This window comes from Schistocerca americana, chromosome 1, assembly GCF_021461395.2.
Source record: "Schistocerca americana isolate TAMUIC-IGC-003095 chromosome 1, iqSchAmer2.1, whole genome shotgun sequence".
Classification (NCBI taxonomy): domain Eukaryota; kingdom Metazoa; phylum Arthropoda; class Insecta; order Orthoptera; family Acrididae; genus Schistocerca; species Schistocerca americana.
The window spans coordinates 353,750,790-353,767,011 of record NC_060119.1 but is presented as its reverse complement, the minus strand read 5'-3'; the positions used below and the strand labels follow the sequence as shown (position 1 = coordinate 353,767,011).

The 16,222-nt window shown below is 36.1% G+C and overlaps 1 protein-coding gene across 1 annotated transcript in view; it reads left to right on the top strand.

The window, feature by feature from the left end:
• Positions 1-16,222, top strand: part of LOC124550709 (centrosomal protein of 131 kDa-like) — a 113,803-nt gene that overhangs the window by 78,796 nt on the left and 18,785 nt on the right. Inside the window, exons 8-11 of the mRNA XM_047125465.1 lie at positions 3,646-3,863; positions 9,822-10,047; positions 10,124-10,347; positions 12,600-12,771. Of these exons, the coding sequence (XP_046981421.1) occupies positions 3,646-3,863; positions 9,822-10,047; positions 10,124-10,347; positions 12,600-12,771 (840 nt within the window). The remainder of the gene's footprint in view (positions 1-3,645; positions 3,864-9,821; positions 10,048-10,123; positions 10,348-12,599; positions 12,772-16,222) is intronic.

Below are 16,222 nucleotides of genomic sequence, written 5' to 3'. Positions count from 1 at the left end.
CTGTTCTGAAAATATCAGTAAAATGCATACCAGTATTAGTGAGAGCGAATCCGAAAGAGTGGATGGAAAATGAACTTATAATTGACTGGATGACACATGTTTGGCAATGTCGTCCTGGTGTGTTACTGAATTTACGCAACATGTTGGTTGTAGACAGCTTCTGTGGACATACACCTAAGAAAGTGCGAGGCAAATTACAAAAAGGGAAAACTGACGTGGTCACTATCGCTGGAGGCCTAACATCCATCCTACAACCACTAGATGTTTGTATAAATCAGCCATTCAAAGCTGCACTTAAACAGTGATATACACAATGGATGGCTGATGAAAACCATAAGTTCACACCTAGTGGAAATATCAAACGGCCGGATTTGTCCCAGATTTGTGAATGGGTGAAAGTGCATGGAACTCCATTCTGCAACCACTGGTGGAAAAATCCTTCAAAAAATGTGGAATCACAAATTCACTGGATGGAACAGAGGACGACGCTCTATGGGAAGATGGGGAAGACGACAATGATTCTCCTGCTAGTGATGATGATGAAAGTGATGAATAGAGTGATAAGAGAGGAAACGTACCGGTATTGACTAAAATATTTTATTGCACATACCATATTAACAAATTCTTAAACAAGATAATTCACATTTCTTTTTTTGCTATTGTAGGTATGTGTAGAGTCCCGGCTGGCGGTGATAATGTTCCCCGGCCTCCCGCCCATATAATGGGCCAGCTGGCCAGCTGCACACCACTGGCCGCCCGCCCACCGGCTGGCCAACTGCACACCACTGAATCGGTTGAGTTTTAACGATGTATCAACCTGTACAGCAGCGTTGCTTTAAACCAGTAGTTATTATACATACTTTTGAACACATCATAACGTTGGAACAATTTTTTTGTAAATAAAACAAATTAAAGCAAAAAATAATTTTTTTTTACCTCTGCCTCAAAATTGGGGTGCGCGGATTATTCAAGGGCGCAGATTATTCGAGTATATACAGTAGTATATGTACTGCTTTGGTTGAAATTGATCAAGTGGTTTGGAAGGAGATAAGGGAAAAAACCACACACATGCATGCACCATTTTTTATATAGTTGTATGATATGATAAAGTTCTGAAAAATATAGTCTGAGCAAGAATTTGATGATTTCATTTATTCACAGTAAATGTCTTGTGATGAAACTGAGTGCCCATGGTGGGGGCCAAGCCATAGTGCTGGTACAATATAATCACCTGGGTCAATGTAACAATGCAGATATATGTGTGTGTGTGTATGGCTACTCCATAGCTCAAAAGATAGATTTATTTGAAAGTTAGCAACATTCTCATCGTGTTTACATGCCTATCAATAGCTCAGCACCTGAACTGTTCAGTGAGTAGTTACCTTTATTCCTTCTATTATTTAATTACATACATTACTTTGTACATATGTCATTTCTTAGTAACAAAATCACATAAATTTTGCCTGTGCTTTTGGACAACATGTATAAAATGTTTATTATCTGTAGACAGATACACAAATAAGTGAAATAAACATCTTCTTGTTCAATTACTCAATATTTCAGATTTAAAAGTGGTACAAAGATTTGCAACTTGCTTTAAATGTTCAGAAATAAAGAATTGTACACTTCACAAAATGAAGAAAATAGTTTCCTATGACTTGTGGTATCAAGGAGACACAATTGGAATTGGTGAGCTCATACAAATATCTAGGTGTGATACTTTCTATGGATATGAAAATGAGCAATTACCTAGGCACAGTCATAGGTAAAGCACATGGCAGAGTTCCATTTATCAATAGAATACTGGGGAAAGGTAATCAGTCTGCAAAAGAGATTGCTTACAAATCACTTTTGTGACTCATCCTAGAATATTGTGTTGAACTCACACCAAATAGGGCTAACAGGGGTATCATGAATAGTCACAGGTATATTTTTCCTGCAGGACAGTGTCACAGAGATGCTGAAGAAGTTAAAGTGGTAAACACTTGACTATTCCAAGAGAATCTACTTGCAAAACTTCGAGAATCAGCTTTAAATGATGACTCTTTGAATATTTTGCAATCCTCTACAGACTACTCCCATAGCAATTGTGAGGACAAAATTCTCAGAGGCATTCAGTCATTCTTCCTGCATTACATACATGAATGGAATTGGAAAAACCCCTTATAAGTACAATGGGATGCACCCTCTCCCATGCAATTCACAATGAGTTGCAGAGTATGGATTCAGAAGTAGATGTAAATTTTCATCTGTGGCTGCAGTTCTAGGTCGTATTTTGTGTGAAATGTTCAAGGGAAGTATTGCTGTATCTGTCTGTTTCTTAACTTTTGAAAATGAAGGGATAAACTTCTTATAAGCCTTCAACTTTTTTCAGACTTTCATTGGCAACAAACTTTCCAAAACAAAGAATTTTATTGTGTCATCCATTACAGCTTATTAATTTGAGCAAATCATAAAACAACACTACTTTAAAAGAGCATGTAAGTCAAACTGTACTGCTGATCAAGTTAACACTTGCCTTATATTATTACAGAATAAAATGAAAAGAAAATTTCATTGACATCGAAGCCACCTCTGTATCAGTCTATGACATTTTTTCTTTGCCCCAGAGCAGTGTGATGGGATTGCTGTTATTTCCTATATACATAAATAATCTGACAGGCAAGATGAGCAGCAACCTGTGACTGTTCGCTGATGATGCTGTGGCATATGGGAAGGTGTATCATTAAATGACAGTCAGAGGATACATGGTGTCTTGGACAAAGTTTCTAGTTGGTGTGATGAATGGAAGCTAGATCTGAATTTAGAAAAATATAAGTTAACATAGGTGAGTGGGAAATAAAAACCATAAAGTACAGCTTTAGCAGTGTGCTACTTGACACAGTAATATGGATTAAGTATCTAGACATAACATTGCAAAGTGATATGAAATGGAATGAGCATGTAAGAATTGCAGTAGGTAAGGTGAATGGTTGAGTCCAGTTTCTTGCAAGAATTTTAGAAAAGGGTGGTTCATCTGTAAAGGGAGACCATATAGGACACTAGTATGACCCTTTCTTGAGTACTGCTTGAGTTCTTGGGATTCACACCAAGTCATATTAAGAGACAGACACTGAAGTAATTCAGAGACAGTCTGTTATGTTAGTTACCGGTAGGTTCAAACAGTATGCAGATATTATGAAGATTCTTAGGAAGCTTAAATGGGAATCACTGGACATAAGGCAATGTTCTTTTCAAGGAACACTATTGAGAACATTCAGTGAACCAACATCTGAAGCTGACTGCAGTGTGATTCTGCTGCCACCAATGTGCATTTTGGGTAGGAACCATGAAGAGAAGATGCGAGAAATTAGGGCTGGTTCATGGGCCTATAGATAGTCGTTTTTCTCTTGCTGGAGCAGGAAGGGAATTGACTAGTAGTGGCACAGGGTACCCTCTGCCATGCACTGTGTGGTGGATTGTGGAGTATGTATGTGGATGTAGATACTGTTAGTGGTTGTGTTTCCTCATTCCATATTTTATTTTCCATCCACATTTTTTTTTATAGTTGTCATAATATTCCTTCTTATCTTTGATCTGCAGTGTCTTACTGTATTTATTGAACTAGTTTGTTTTGAGCTTTCTTAAGTGAATATTTTTTCACAGGAAATGACTGTGAAAGGATTAGAGCCAGAATTGAATCGTATGTCAGAACAACATGAAAAAGAGCTGTCAGAGCTCCGTGCACAGCATGAGAAGGAAATGTATAAAGCCCAGCAGGATGCTGCCCAGCAGCTCAGAGAGCAGGCCCAGCTGCTTCAAGAAGAGTCAAGGAGACGTCAGTTGGAAGAAACAGCACATGAAGCTGCTAGAATAAAGGCCAGGTGGGCCAGGGTTACAAAATGAGATATGCTGTTAAAGAAGAAAGTTAAATTATAGGAGCATACAAAACACATTAAACATGAAAACATTTAACTATACAGATGACCAGAAAAAATATAGAATGCTTCATGGAATTTAACTACAACTTTCCCCATTATCATTGTTTTTGTAAGGATCTAGAGCAGAATTTCTTTCTATTTCTTATTGTTAGATCAGTTTTAATTAAATTTAGAAATGCCAGCTCCCTCAGAAGGATGAGACAATAATGTTTGACCATTTCCAGGCTAGTATGTCATGCATGACACAATCACCTGGATCACATCATGCTAGGTGATGAAGATCTGAGATACATTTAAATGTGATGCCATAAACAGAACTGTCCACATCAATCATATACTAAATACAAATAGGTGGCTTGTGAAAATGGGTAAAGTCCAAAACTACTCCACAAGTAAATACATAGCAGTTTTAGTGTCAAATATATAAAAAATGTCTTTTCTTCAAGAAAATAAAATAAATAAATAAATAAATAAGTAATTTACTTGCAGAAAGTCATGGGCTCAAGTCAGGATCTTTCTATTTGTCCAATTTCCTCTAGCCTGCTTCTATATTAGAACAGGTAACTTCCCACCAAAGTAAAGAAATCGGTGCAACAGAGAAGTATTGTACTGTACTGTGATTCAAGAAAAGATCATTTCAATCTCAGCTTGGTTAGCATGATTAAAACTTTTTGTCGCTTCTTTAAATCACTATAGATTAACATGGAATCATTTGTTCAATGAACAAAGAGGTGTTTACTTGGACAAAATAATTATTTGTGAACAAACTATCTAACTTAGAAAAAAACCAAGAACAGCAATAGAAAGCTGAGGAAATTTATGTATTAATGAATGTATGATATGTGTATGTAACATTAAGTTTATAGTTTTTTAAGTATTTTGTGGAAGTTGGAAGTGTGTGCACTTGACTCACATCAAAGAGAGAACGTAAATAGGGGCAGCTACCTTGTGCAGGTTACGCTCTTGGGTTGGCATTGCTGTTTCATTTCTCTGCTTGCTCTCATCAATTTATTCAGATTTCCCTGCTTCATACTACACCATTGCTCACGTTGTCTTTTGGTTATTACTGTGGCTATTATTCTGGTTTTGATTCTGGTAAGTACTGGGGCTATACTTCCTTTAGAGTTCTTGAGAACATGAAAAAGAAAGAATGCTGCAGACTGTGTTTTCAGTGGTGAGTGAGAGATTATTTGTTTGTACATAATTCTGAGGAAAAACCCAATGTTTAATATGTAAAAAATGCTTGAGAGAAAACAAAGGTAGTAATCTTCCTTGAAATTTCTCTGCACTCCATGAAGCAAGACACTGATACTGCTCACATTACAAATGACATGATTTGTGGCTCAGTTCAAAACAGAAATCATAGAGGTACTTGAACCATCAAGCCCCAAAAGGAAGAGAGTTTAACTACACCATATGTGGTACCCCTAAAATTAACGACAGATCAGAAATGCTTCAGCAATAGAATACTCATGAAACAATGTGCAGTAGAAATGATAAAAGCATTTGGTTATGACAGTGCTACTGATCATTTGAAAACAGCTGCTTTGTGATGCATTTTTAATATGAACCATCGCATAAAAAAGAAACAAAACAATTTAATTGAAATCTGGTGGTCTTTGTATATGAATGGGACTAATGATGAGCAGATCACATAGTGATGCACAACTTACCTGTACATGAAAAGTTATGAGAGCTATTTCCCTGGTTCAGAACAAGACCTTTGGATAGTTTTAATGCTGTGAAACAATGTGTTGACAAAACTGGTGGCTTTGGATTGTACCAATGGTTGCTAGCAGACATGCCTTCATAGGACACTTAAGGAATAACAGAATTAACGGAATTGTTTTCATTGTGTTATTCGTCATGGAGCACTGTTAGAAAAGTGTTAGAATGCTGTCTATAATGGAAAGTGTAATGAATCTAATACAAAGAGAAAAATCAGTCAGTATCTTATCAAAAATTTAAACAATTTTTGAAGAAATTTGGCGTAGAATATGGAAATACATTTCTTCATTCTGAAATTCATTAAGTGAGTGCAAGGAAATGTTTAGCGTCCCCCTTCCCCTGCACTTTTCAAGTCTTAGAACAAAGAGGTAAAATTGAATGCTGCAGGTAGAAATGCATGATACACACTATTCTGTCCAGTACATTTATTAACTACTGGTTTTCATCATGGACCATCTTCACAGTGAAAAAATATCTATTTTGAGAACTTCACATGGAATGTTATTTAATCAGGAAAGTATATGCAATTGCTGACTTGAAAACATAAGAAAATTGAACTTAACACCATAATACAGGCTTAAACAAGAAGAACCAATGTAGGAAAAATGAAAACATGTAAAAGTAGTAAGTGCACAGCAACATTGCTCAGGCATAGGTTGCTCAGATGTTTAAAAGTTGGGGAAAGATAAACACTGCCTACAGGAAAATTAAGAGGCTTTTGAAGAAAAGAGAAGTAGCTGTGTGAATATCAAGAGCTCAGATGGAAAACCATTACTAAACAAAGATGAGAAAGCTGAAAAGTGATGTATGAGAGAAATGAACTTTAAGGCAATGTTATAGAAATGGAGGAGGAAATAGACAAAGAAGAGAGGGAATGTATACTGCAAGAAGAATATGACAGAGCACTGAAAGACCTAAGTTGAAACAAACCCCTGGAGTAGCCACCATTTCCTCAGAACTGCTGATATCCTTTGGAGAACCAGCCATGACAAAACTTTTCCCCACATGGTGCACAGGGTATATGAGGCAGGGGAAATAGCCTCAGACTTCAAGAAAAATGTAAGAATTCCAAAGAAAGCAGGTGGTAACAAGTATGAATATTACTGAACTATCAGCTTAATAAGAGATGTTTGCAAAATACTGACACACATTATTTGCAGAAGAATGGAAAAACTGCTAGAATTTGACCTCGGGGAGCATCAGTTTGGGTTACAGAGAAATGTTGGAACACACAAGGCAATACTGTGACCCTAAGTTATCTTAGAAGATAGGTTAAGGAAAATCAGTCCTACATTTATAGCATTTGCAGAGGAGAAAACTTTTGACAGTAACAATTGGAATACACTCCTCAAATTTCTGAAGGTAGCAGAGGTAAAATACGAGAGTAAAAGGTTATTTACAACTTGTACAGAAACCAGATGGCAGTTATAAAGAGTTGAAGGGCATGAAGGGAAGCAGTGGCTGAGAAGCGAGAGGGACAGGGTTGTAGCTTATTCCCAATGTTTTTTGATCTGTATAGGAAGAAAAATTTGGAGAAGGAATTATAGTTCAGAAAAAGTAAAAACTGAGTTCTGCTGAATGGAATAGACAGTGTCTTGAAAGGAGAATATGAGATGAACGCTAACAAAAGAAAAATGAGGGGAATGGAATGTAAACTAATTATATCAGGTGGAGCTGAAAGGCTTACATTAGGAAATGATCCAATAAAAGTAGTAGATGATTTTTCACTATTTGGGCAGTAAAATAACATATGATGGCAACAATAGAGAGGATATAAAATGTAGAATGGCAATGGCAATAGAAGTGTTTCTGAAAAGGAGAAATATGTTAACTTTAAATACATATTTAAGTGTAAGGAAGTCTTTTCTGAAGGCATTTAACTTGAATGTAGCCTTGTATGGAAGCAGAATGTGGATGATTAGCAGTTCAGACAAGAAGGGAAATGTAGTGCTGCAGAGAAATTCTGAAGCTTAGAAGGGTAGATCACATAACTAATGAGGAGGTAGTGAACAGAACTGAAAAGAAATTTGTAGCATAATTAGGCTAAAAGAAGGGATCAGTTGATAAGACACATTCTGAGCCATCAAGGAATCATCAGTTTAGCATTGGAGGGAAATATGGTAGGAGGGGGAGAACAGTTAAGCAGGTTGAAATATGGAGATGAAGAGGCATACAAAGGATAGATTAGGGTGGAGGACTGCATCAATCCAGTCTTCAGACTGAAGACCACAACAACAGCATATCATACTATGCAGTTTACACTTTTCTCCTATTCTGTCTGTCAGAATCAATTTACAGAATGTTTTTGTCTCCAATGCAGCAGCATCCCACCATATTTGAGAAGGATTCTATTCATCTGTTTCTTACTCTATTTGTCTATTAAGTTTTCAGCTCAAAAATCTACTATCTTTTAATGGGCTCGTAATCTATATCAAGGAAATGAGAAATGCTCAAAATCTTCACAGCAGAAGGAAACTAAAAATGGCTGACAATGTAAACTGACTCACGCATAGAAAAAGTTTACAGTTGGTTATTTTTGAAGAGTTAAAAATTGTCACATGAAATGTGAGAGGTTTATGTGTTAAAGAACCTGCTAAGACCCATTAAAACATTATAGGTGCTCGTTTTGATTCAGTGTCACTGGATTGTTACCACTAAGGGTTGACAGCACCACCAGATGTGTCCGAGAATAGTTTTACCAGTATCTTTCAAAAAACTGGTAAGTGTTTCTTTTTAAAGAATAATATTGAATACCACTGACTATCAGAAAAGTGGTTGATGTGTAATGTCAGTCTCACAGTTTTGCTACTGAACAGTTATATTCATAAAGAATTAGATCTTTAGAGAAAAGTAGAGCTTTCATTCAACACTATTCCTGAAGACTTCAATTTAAGCACATGATAAAGAACGAACCTTGTAGCCAGTAACAGAATAGATCAAATGATAGATAACCAAATGACATAAAACCAGTTATTGGAAATTATGAAAACATAACAGCACATAAAACAGTCTCTTTGATATGTCTGTTATGAGAAACCATTTCTAAGTCTCTGAAGCTTTTTGGTCTTTTTTTTCCCCTAGCTGTTTTATGATTGAAAGTGAATATCATCCTATCTTATACTCATATGCAGCCCTGAATAACAACTTACTTGTGTGTAGTAACCTCTTTGGGGAAGAATTTGCTGAACTGATGGTAGTTGTCCAACAGATATCTAAATCTGTAATGAGTATCTCTTCATGAAGACTTCTTGCTTTTTGAATGTCACACAAATTAGCATGGATTAATCTGGAGACTTTACAGAAGCTTTGCGTAGTCATTAACTGAAAAAAAGCAAGGGAATTAATAATTTCCATATTCATCAAAACACTCATCATGTGTGTGACATAACATAGAGATCCAAAATATTTCTTTCCTCTTGATATGAACAGGAAAATCTGAGCAACTTGTGTGTACCTAGAGACAGTTTTCATGTCTAATTAAGAAAAGTGCTTTTTGGAATGTTTAATCCATGATTGTAATAAAAAATAATAGAATGTGATACACATTGAAACTTTGTGGCAGATTAAAACAGCGCCAGACCAGGACCTCAACAAAGAACCTTTCACAGGCAATGCTCTTCCTAAGTAAGCTATTCTGACATGATTCACAACCTACTCTCACAGATTCATCAAATGCCAGTACTTTTCTTCTACTTTCCAGACTTCATGGAAGCTCTCCTGCATCCTTAACTGGATTCAGATTGATGGAAGAAAGGAAATTGCAGAGAGAAGGCTTAGCTACAGCCTTTGAAAGTTTTCTAGGTGTGTGTCACAGTCTGGAGCACAGTCCTAATCAGCCAGGAAGTTTCAGTATACCACATATTTCACTACATGGTGAAACATGGCGAAATATTCATTGTGGAAGTAATTAATACACAATGTTGCAAATAGCCTATGCTAGCATTAGTGGCATGGTTGGAATCTCTATGAGAAATGGCATTGGCAGCTATAGCTTCGCACAAGCATGTGTACTCCCCCCAACCCTTAAACACACACACACACACCAGTGTGAGAGACTTGTACACTCTATAGTGGCAATGTTAAAATAATTGATGACTTCCGACGAGTAAATTGTCTTGAGTGCAGTGTAATGCCACCTAAACTTTTATTGCATAATTAATGCTTTTTTGTTAGGTATGAAAAACAACTTGAAGAGCTGGAAGAATTGCAACAACAACAAAGAAACAAATTGCTTGCAGAGTTTTCCAAGGAGAAGGAATTTTTTACCAAAGAAAGAAAGAAACATATGGACGAGTTGAGAAAGCTTAAAGAGAGCCTAAATTCAGAAAAACTGGAAGAAATAAAGCAGCTAGAATGCAAGTGGAGTGAATCTGTAAAACAGCTTGAAATAAAGCATCAGGTTGGCAGTAAAAATATAATTTTCAATGTGTAACCATTTCTTTGCCAAATTATAACACTTGTCCTCAAATTTCCAGACAGAACTGCAAATGGTGAGAGAAACATTGGAAATGCAGAAGGCTGCATGGATGCATGACTGTGAAAAGATGCAGAAATTGTATCTTCTGGAAAAGGAAACAGAGATCAGAGAAGAATATAAGAGAAACCGAGATAGAGAAATTGAAAAAGCAATTGAAAAACTGGAAGAAGACTGTGAAAGAATGAAATCAGAAACTGAAAAAGCAGCAGAAGCAAAGGCATTGTATGTTACTTTAAATAATTATGTAAATGTTCATTAAACTTTTTAGAGCTTTGTCTGTTGTATTTCATTTCCATTTAAGAATGTATTATAATTGAAGAGATTAAAAAAATCAACTCACCAAGTAGCAGCACGGGAAAATACATATAAACGTTAAAGAAATGTGCAAGCTTTCAGAGCCAATGGCTCCTTCTGGCTGAAGGGTTGAAGGGGCAGGAAAAGTGTGAAGGAAAGGTACTGCCAAGGTTTAGGAAATGGGGAGAGTTTGGAAAAGTCAACCACCAACCTGGTCAAGGGAGACTTACTGGACAGAGAAGAGAAAGAAACATTGATTGGTAAGTCTTTCCAGAGATGGTGTTCTGGGGAATTTTTCTGTAAGTCCCTCCATTTCCTAAACCTCACAAGTCCTTTACCTTCATCCCTCTTCCTTCCCTTTTAATCTTTGTGCCAGAAGAAGGACCCACTGTCTTGAAAAGCTTGCACATTTATTTAATCTTTATATGTATTTTCTCCTGCCACCATTTGGTGGCTAGATTTTTTATCTATCCAGTTATATTTTCAAAAATTGCTTATTTTCACCGATAAAGTTACATTTAAGAGTATTTCTTGTATTGTATTTGATTCAAGCCATAAGGAGTCACTCCAGTATTTTAATCAGTGACTAGGAATGGTAGTAAAACTACAGACTAACATTTGTAAGGAACCAGTCTGACTGTTGATAAGAATCAGAAGGGGCAGTTCATTTAACAGCTTGCATACTACTTAACTCTGTAAACCTATTTTTTGTCTATGTATGATCTACAATTTCTGCTCCTTCTTGTTGAGTTAGTGGTGTGATATTTTCTGTTTATGAAAGTTTAAGGCATGTGATAATCTATAGGCCATCTTATTGATAACTGTTTTGAATTTTTTTTAATATGTCATTTTTTATGTAATGTAATTAGCTCTTCAGTGCTTGATGTTCAATGATATGTCTTCAAAACAGATATTTATCATTTATTTTTTGTAAGTTGCATCTAATCCGTCATCCACATTGAGAGTTATAAAATATTACATATCTCTCTATTTCTTTGGTGCACTTATTGTCTTCTGTGGGATATGATGCTGATTTTGGATCCTATTTCTGATACAAAGAAACATTAATTGGTGAATGTATCATGTTATTCAGGTGGCTTCCAATGATTACTGAAAGAAATAAAGTTTCTAAACTTTGAGACAATTGTATTCACTAATATTTGCACACAATGAACTATTAAGACTAGATACTTCTGTCTTCTGCAGTATTATAAAAACACATTAGCTCCATGTACAATAGCTCTTCCATCAAGACTGTCTATTTCATATTGTTCCCACCAATACTGTCTGTTTCACATCACATTCCTGCCAAAACTGTGCACAACAAAGAAAAACTGAAATATCCTATAAAATCAAAGAGTTACAGATTCCAATGCATGTGTGGATAAAGAGCAGTAATATCATCTCATTCTTCCATTTTACACCATAACACACACTGGAAATGCATGTTAGGACCCTTATTATAAATGACAATTGTTGGTGAAAAGTGCTTACTGTATATATCAAAGAGAGGGGGAGAGAGAGAAGTATGTGTAAAAGGCACCATTGTGGGGGGGGGGGGGGGGGCATAGAAACTGAACTCAATTTTTTTTCCATTTCTGTCAATCAGAATACAAGTTCTTCTGGCTTCAGTTGAGAACAACCTAGCAATCTGAAAATCAAGTTTATATCAAATCATCCACCAGTTTAGTGAAGCATGTAATAGACAAAGGATAAATGCAGCTGACATGTATGCAAAACACTAACACAATACAGAACTTCAGCAAACAAATCAAATTAAATGTCCAAGAGCACTACATGCTTGCTTTAAATAGAAGTTGACTGCAACAGGATGAAAGCAGTCTACCCTGTGAGTTACATAACCAAATGAAAGTTCCCTACAGGCTCTACAGATTAAAACTGTGTGCTGGACCAGGACTTAGACTTTACCACTTGACACTTGTCTGCGTGGACAATGCTCTTACTCTCAGGACTCCCCAGGTATGCATCACAATCCAGCTGAAAGTACCAGTATGCCAGCACCTCTCTCCCACTTTCTAAATTAGTTACATTGCATGAGAAATATTTTATCCAGTTTTTATTGTTGGAGAGAACTGGAAAGAATGTTTATAAAATAGTGGTTGTGCTATGTGAAGTGGAACAAGTGCTGTTTACTAAGGAAATGTCATCTTAAATTTTAGGAGACTTAAGGAGCAGTATGAAGCTGATGTTAGAGAACTTGAAACTGTGATTTCAACTCTGAGAAGTAAGTGTGATGATATAAAAGAGAAGCTTGATGAGAGAGAAGGTGAGCTTGCCCACCTTAACACAAGCATCAGACAACTGCAAAAAGAGCTTTCAGAATCTCAAAAGGTAAGCAAACGTTTTTGATGTTGTTGAGCAACAGTTATACAATAATTTTTAAATAAACACACCACCATTTGATTGCATTGTTGTTTATTTAATTACGACTCAGGTTTCAGCCTTTTATGCCATTTTCAAGAGACTGAGTTTATGTCATTAACATATAATGCAGAACATCAAACTCAAAATTGGCCATAAATTAAAAAAAAATATTTTTCTTGATTTATAATTATTATAATTATATTTATAATTATTTGGTTATATAATATTTATAATTATATAATATTTATAAAATTATTTATTAATTATTCAATATTTATAATTATATTTTTCTTAATTTATGGCCTATTTTGAGATTGATGTTATGAAATGTTTCTTAATGAGATAAACTCAGTCACTTGAACACGGCATAAAAGGTCGAAACCTGGGTTGGAATTAAATAAACAACAATACAGTCAAATGGTGGTGTGCTCATTTCAAAAGGTCCAAGAATTATACATGCTGTGTGCACAACTAATCTAACTATGAATTTTCAAGAAGCTCTTAGCTAGTTGTGTTCTTATAGGAAAGAAGTTACTTGTGGGAGGGGACTGGGGCTGGATGTTCATTCTGTTAATAATCAGTTGGTGATGTTCTGTTTTGGATGGTAGGAAAGATATAAGCTCAAATGACTTTACTCATGTGACTGCATCAAATCTTCAGTTGTTATCATCCTAATATCTGACAGCAAACTCTTTTCAAGCTGCAGTAGTGTAATTTTGTAAGAACTAAATTACTCACTGGGGTGGTGTGGGAATTGTGCTATCTAAACAAAAATAGTGAAGCCCAAGAAAGGGAAGAGGAAATGAAATGAAATTTCAAGGGTTGAGAAGGTGTGTGATGTTATTTTAGTGATTACAAAAACAAGTCAGATTTACAAAAAACTTGGAAGTATGAGCCCACCTGTCAGTGTGAACTTGCACCTGCTCTAGTCTGATTGCATGCACCAATTTCGTTGACAAAGGTGTCACAAAGCTATTTTACGCTTTCCTGAGGCATGCTGGTCTACAACTGTTGTAACTGGTCCTTGATATCTTGCATATTGGCACCAGGATAGAATTGCTGTCTGAGCTGAGCTGGCACTACACATGTTCTATCAAGGAGATCTGGAAATCTTGCTAGCCACAGGGGTGCCTCACACAGACCATTTACATTGTCCCATTATACAATGACACCGTAACAATTTCACATGACAGGTAACACATGCGGATGCGGGATGTCTTTGATGTACCACTGTGCCATCAGAGTTTCCTCAGTCACTACCAGTCATGACCTGTGGTCATACTCGATGGCTCCCCACACCATGACATCAGGAGTAACACCATTGTTCTTTCCAAAAACATTGGAAGAATGGGACCTTTCTCCAGGATGACCCCATACTAACCTCAGATGGCCATCCAGGGTACTTTAGAACTGTGATGTGATTCTTCAATAAACACAATGTGATGCCATTCATCAACTGTACATGCTTCCCAGCCATGATACCACTGTAAACACACCATTTTGTGTTGTGGTGTTAATGGCAGCCTACACATGGACCAGTAATTCTCAAGTTACACTGCTGTTAGTTTTCAACTAAAATGTGGGATGACACAAATTACTTGTTCTCAGAAGGCACATGTAGATATGAAGATGTTATGATGTGCTTGGTGCACAATATAGCAAACCTCTCATTGTGGTGTTCAAATATGGTTGACTGGAATATTGACAACAAATCTGAATATTTATGTTCCCGTGTAGTCCAGTATCGGGCCACTGTCACATCCAAATGCCCCAAAAATGTGGATATTGCACAATTAGTCCAACTGCTCAAATGGAGATCCACCATGAGGCCCCTTTGAAACTCTGTGATATGCTGCAGACGTGGTCTCTACACAAGTATGCAACATCTCCATGTCCTTCACAGCGATCATTCAGTATCTTACTCTGTTGCCATCCCTTAGGTATCCTACAAGGCCTGGTAACAATGCTAAACACAAACAACACTAATGCAGTGTGGTGGCTGATCTGCCTGTCACAGAGTATTGTAACTCTAATCATTTACATGCCCATTTGCTGTGTACATGTACAAAGTTACAATGATGTCTGACACTGTGTTCTGCTTGCTTCAGTTATTTTGTCAGGCAGTGCATATTAGTTCATTTATTAATGAGATGTTTCTTATAATGAATACAACTGAAACTGAAGCAAAATATTTTATTTTGAAACCAAAATTCCACTGATTAACAATCATACTATTGTGACATTAAGCAGCAATAGAAATCATATAGTTTGAGAAGCAGTGTGTCATGTAATGATTTTATTAGATTTTGTAATGAATTAATTACAAAATCTTCCCCAGAAACTGATTAAAACAAAAATAGACAAAACTGAAATTGCATGCCAGTGCCATGCAACAACATGAAATCTGATTCGGAGCACTATGCACCATGAATGGAAAGTATTTATTACATTCACAAAATTACTTTCTGATTCATTGAAATATCAAACGGAAACAATTAACCATATTAAATAATTAGAAGTGAACTTCATTGAAAGGAACACTATAAAATGTAATAGTATATGCACATATACATGTAAAATGACATACTTTGTCAGTCCAAAAATTCTGGGTTAATAAAAAGTAGATAAAAGTTAAGATGATGGTTTTAATGCTTCACGTGTTCTACATACAAATGAGTATGTCTTCCAGAAGAATGTTGTGTGCATAAGTGCACATAAGGTCCAGATAATCTCACTAGATTTTTGCTATTGTGCTATTATTCTTCTCATAGCTGCAGGACACACACACACACACACACACACACACACACACACACCAATACTTTCCTCCACAGCAAATCCCTACTGTATAGTCATGGTGAAAATAGACTGATGGTGAAAAAAATCAGGTACTGAAGTTGTTGTAGTAATATTAAGTGAAGAACTTACTCAGTGATTAAAAAGAATAAAAAGTGGAAGACTACTGGGAGGGACTCAGATGATATGATGTTCAGTATTAACAACCAACAACTAGTAATGAGAAACAGGAAGAGTAGATTCCCTCCCCTTTTTGAATAAGCAAAGAGCAAAAACAACAAACAGGATACATTTATTATGTCAAAATATTTTAATTTTTTCAAAAGAAAAGAGAGAAGTTTTGAGAAAGTATGTTTTATAAGGGCTTACAATTTATGATCAGGCCACTCAAATCAGTGAAACATCTGCATAACAGTACTCTCATTGAAGAAACTTCTACACACTGATAGATTATCCATTCTCCAAAAGAAAAGCACATGGTGAATATCCAACAACTGCAGTTCATACAACTGTACAGTATTCTGAATTACAGTAAGGGTGTTATAGTTTCTAAAAACATTATGGATATGTGTATATCTGAGCTCCACAAAGCATGGGAGAAGGACATTGTCACTGAAATTTA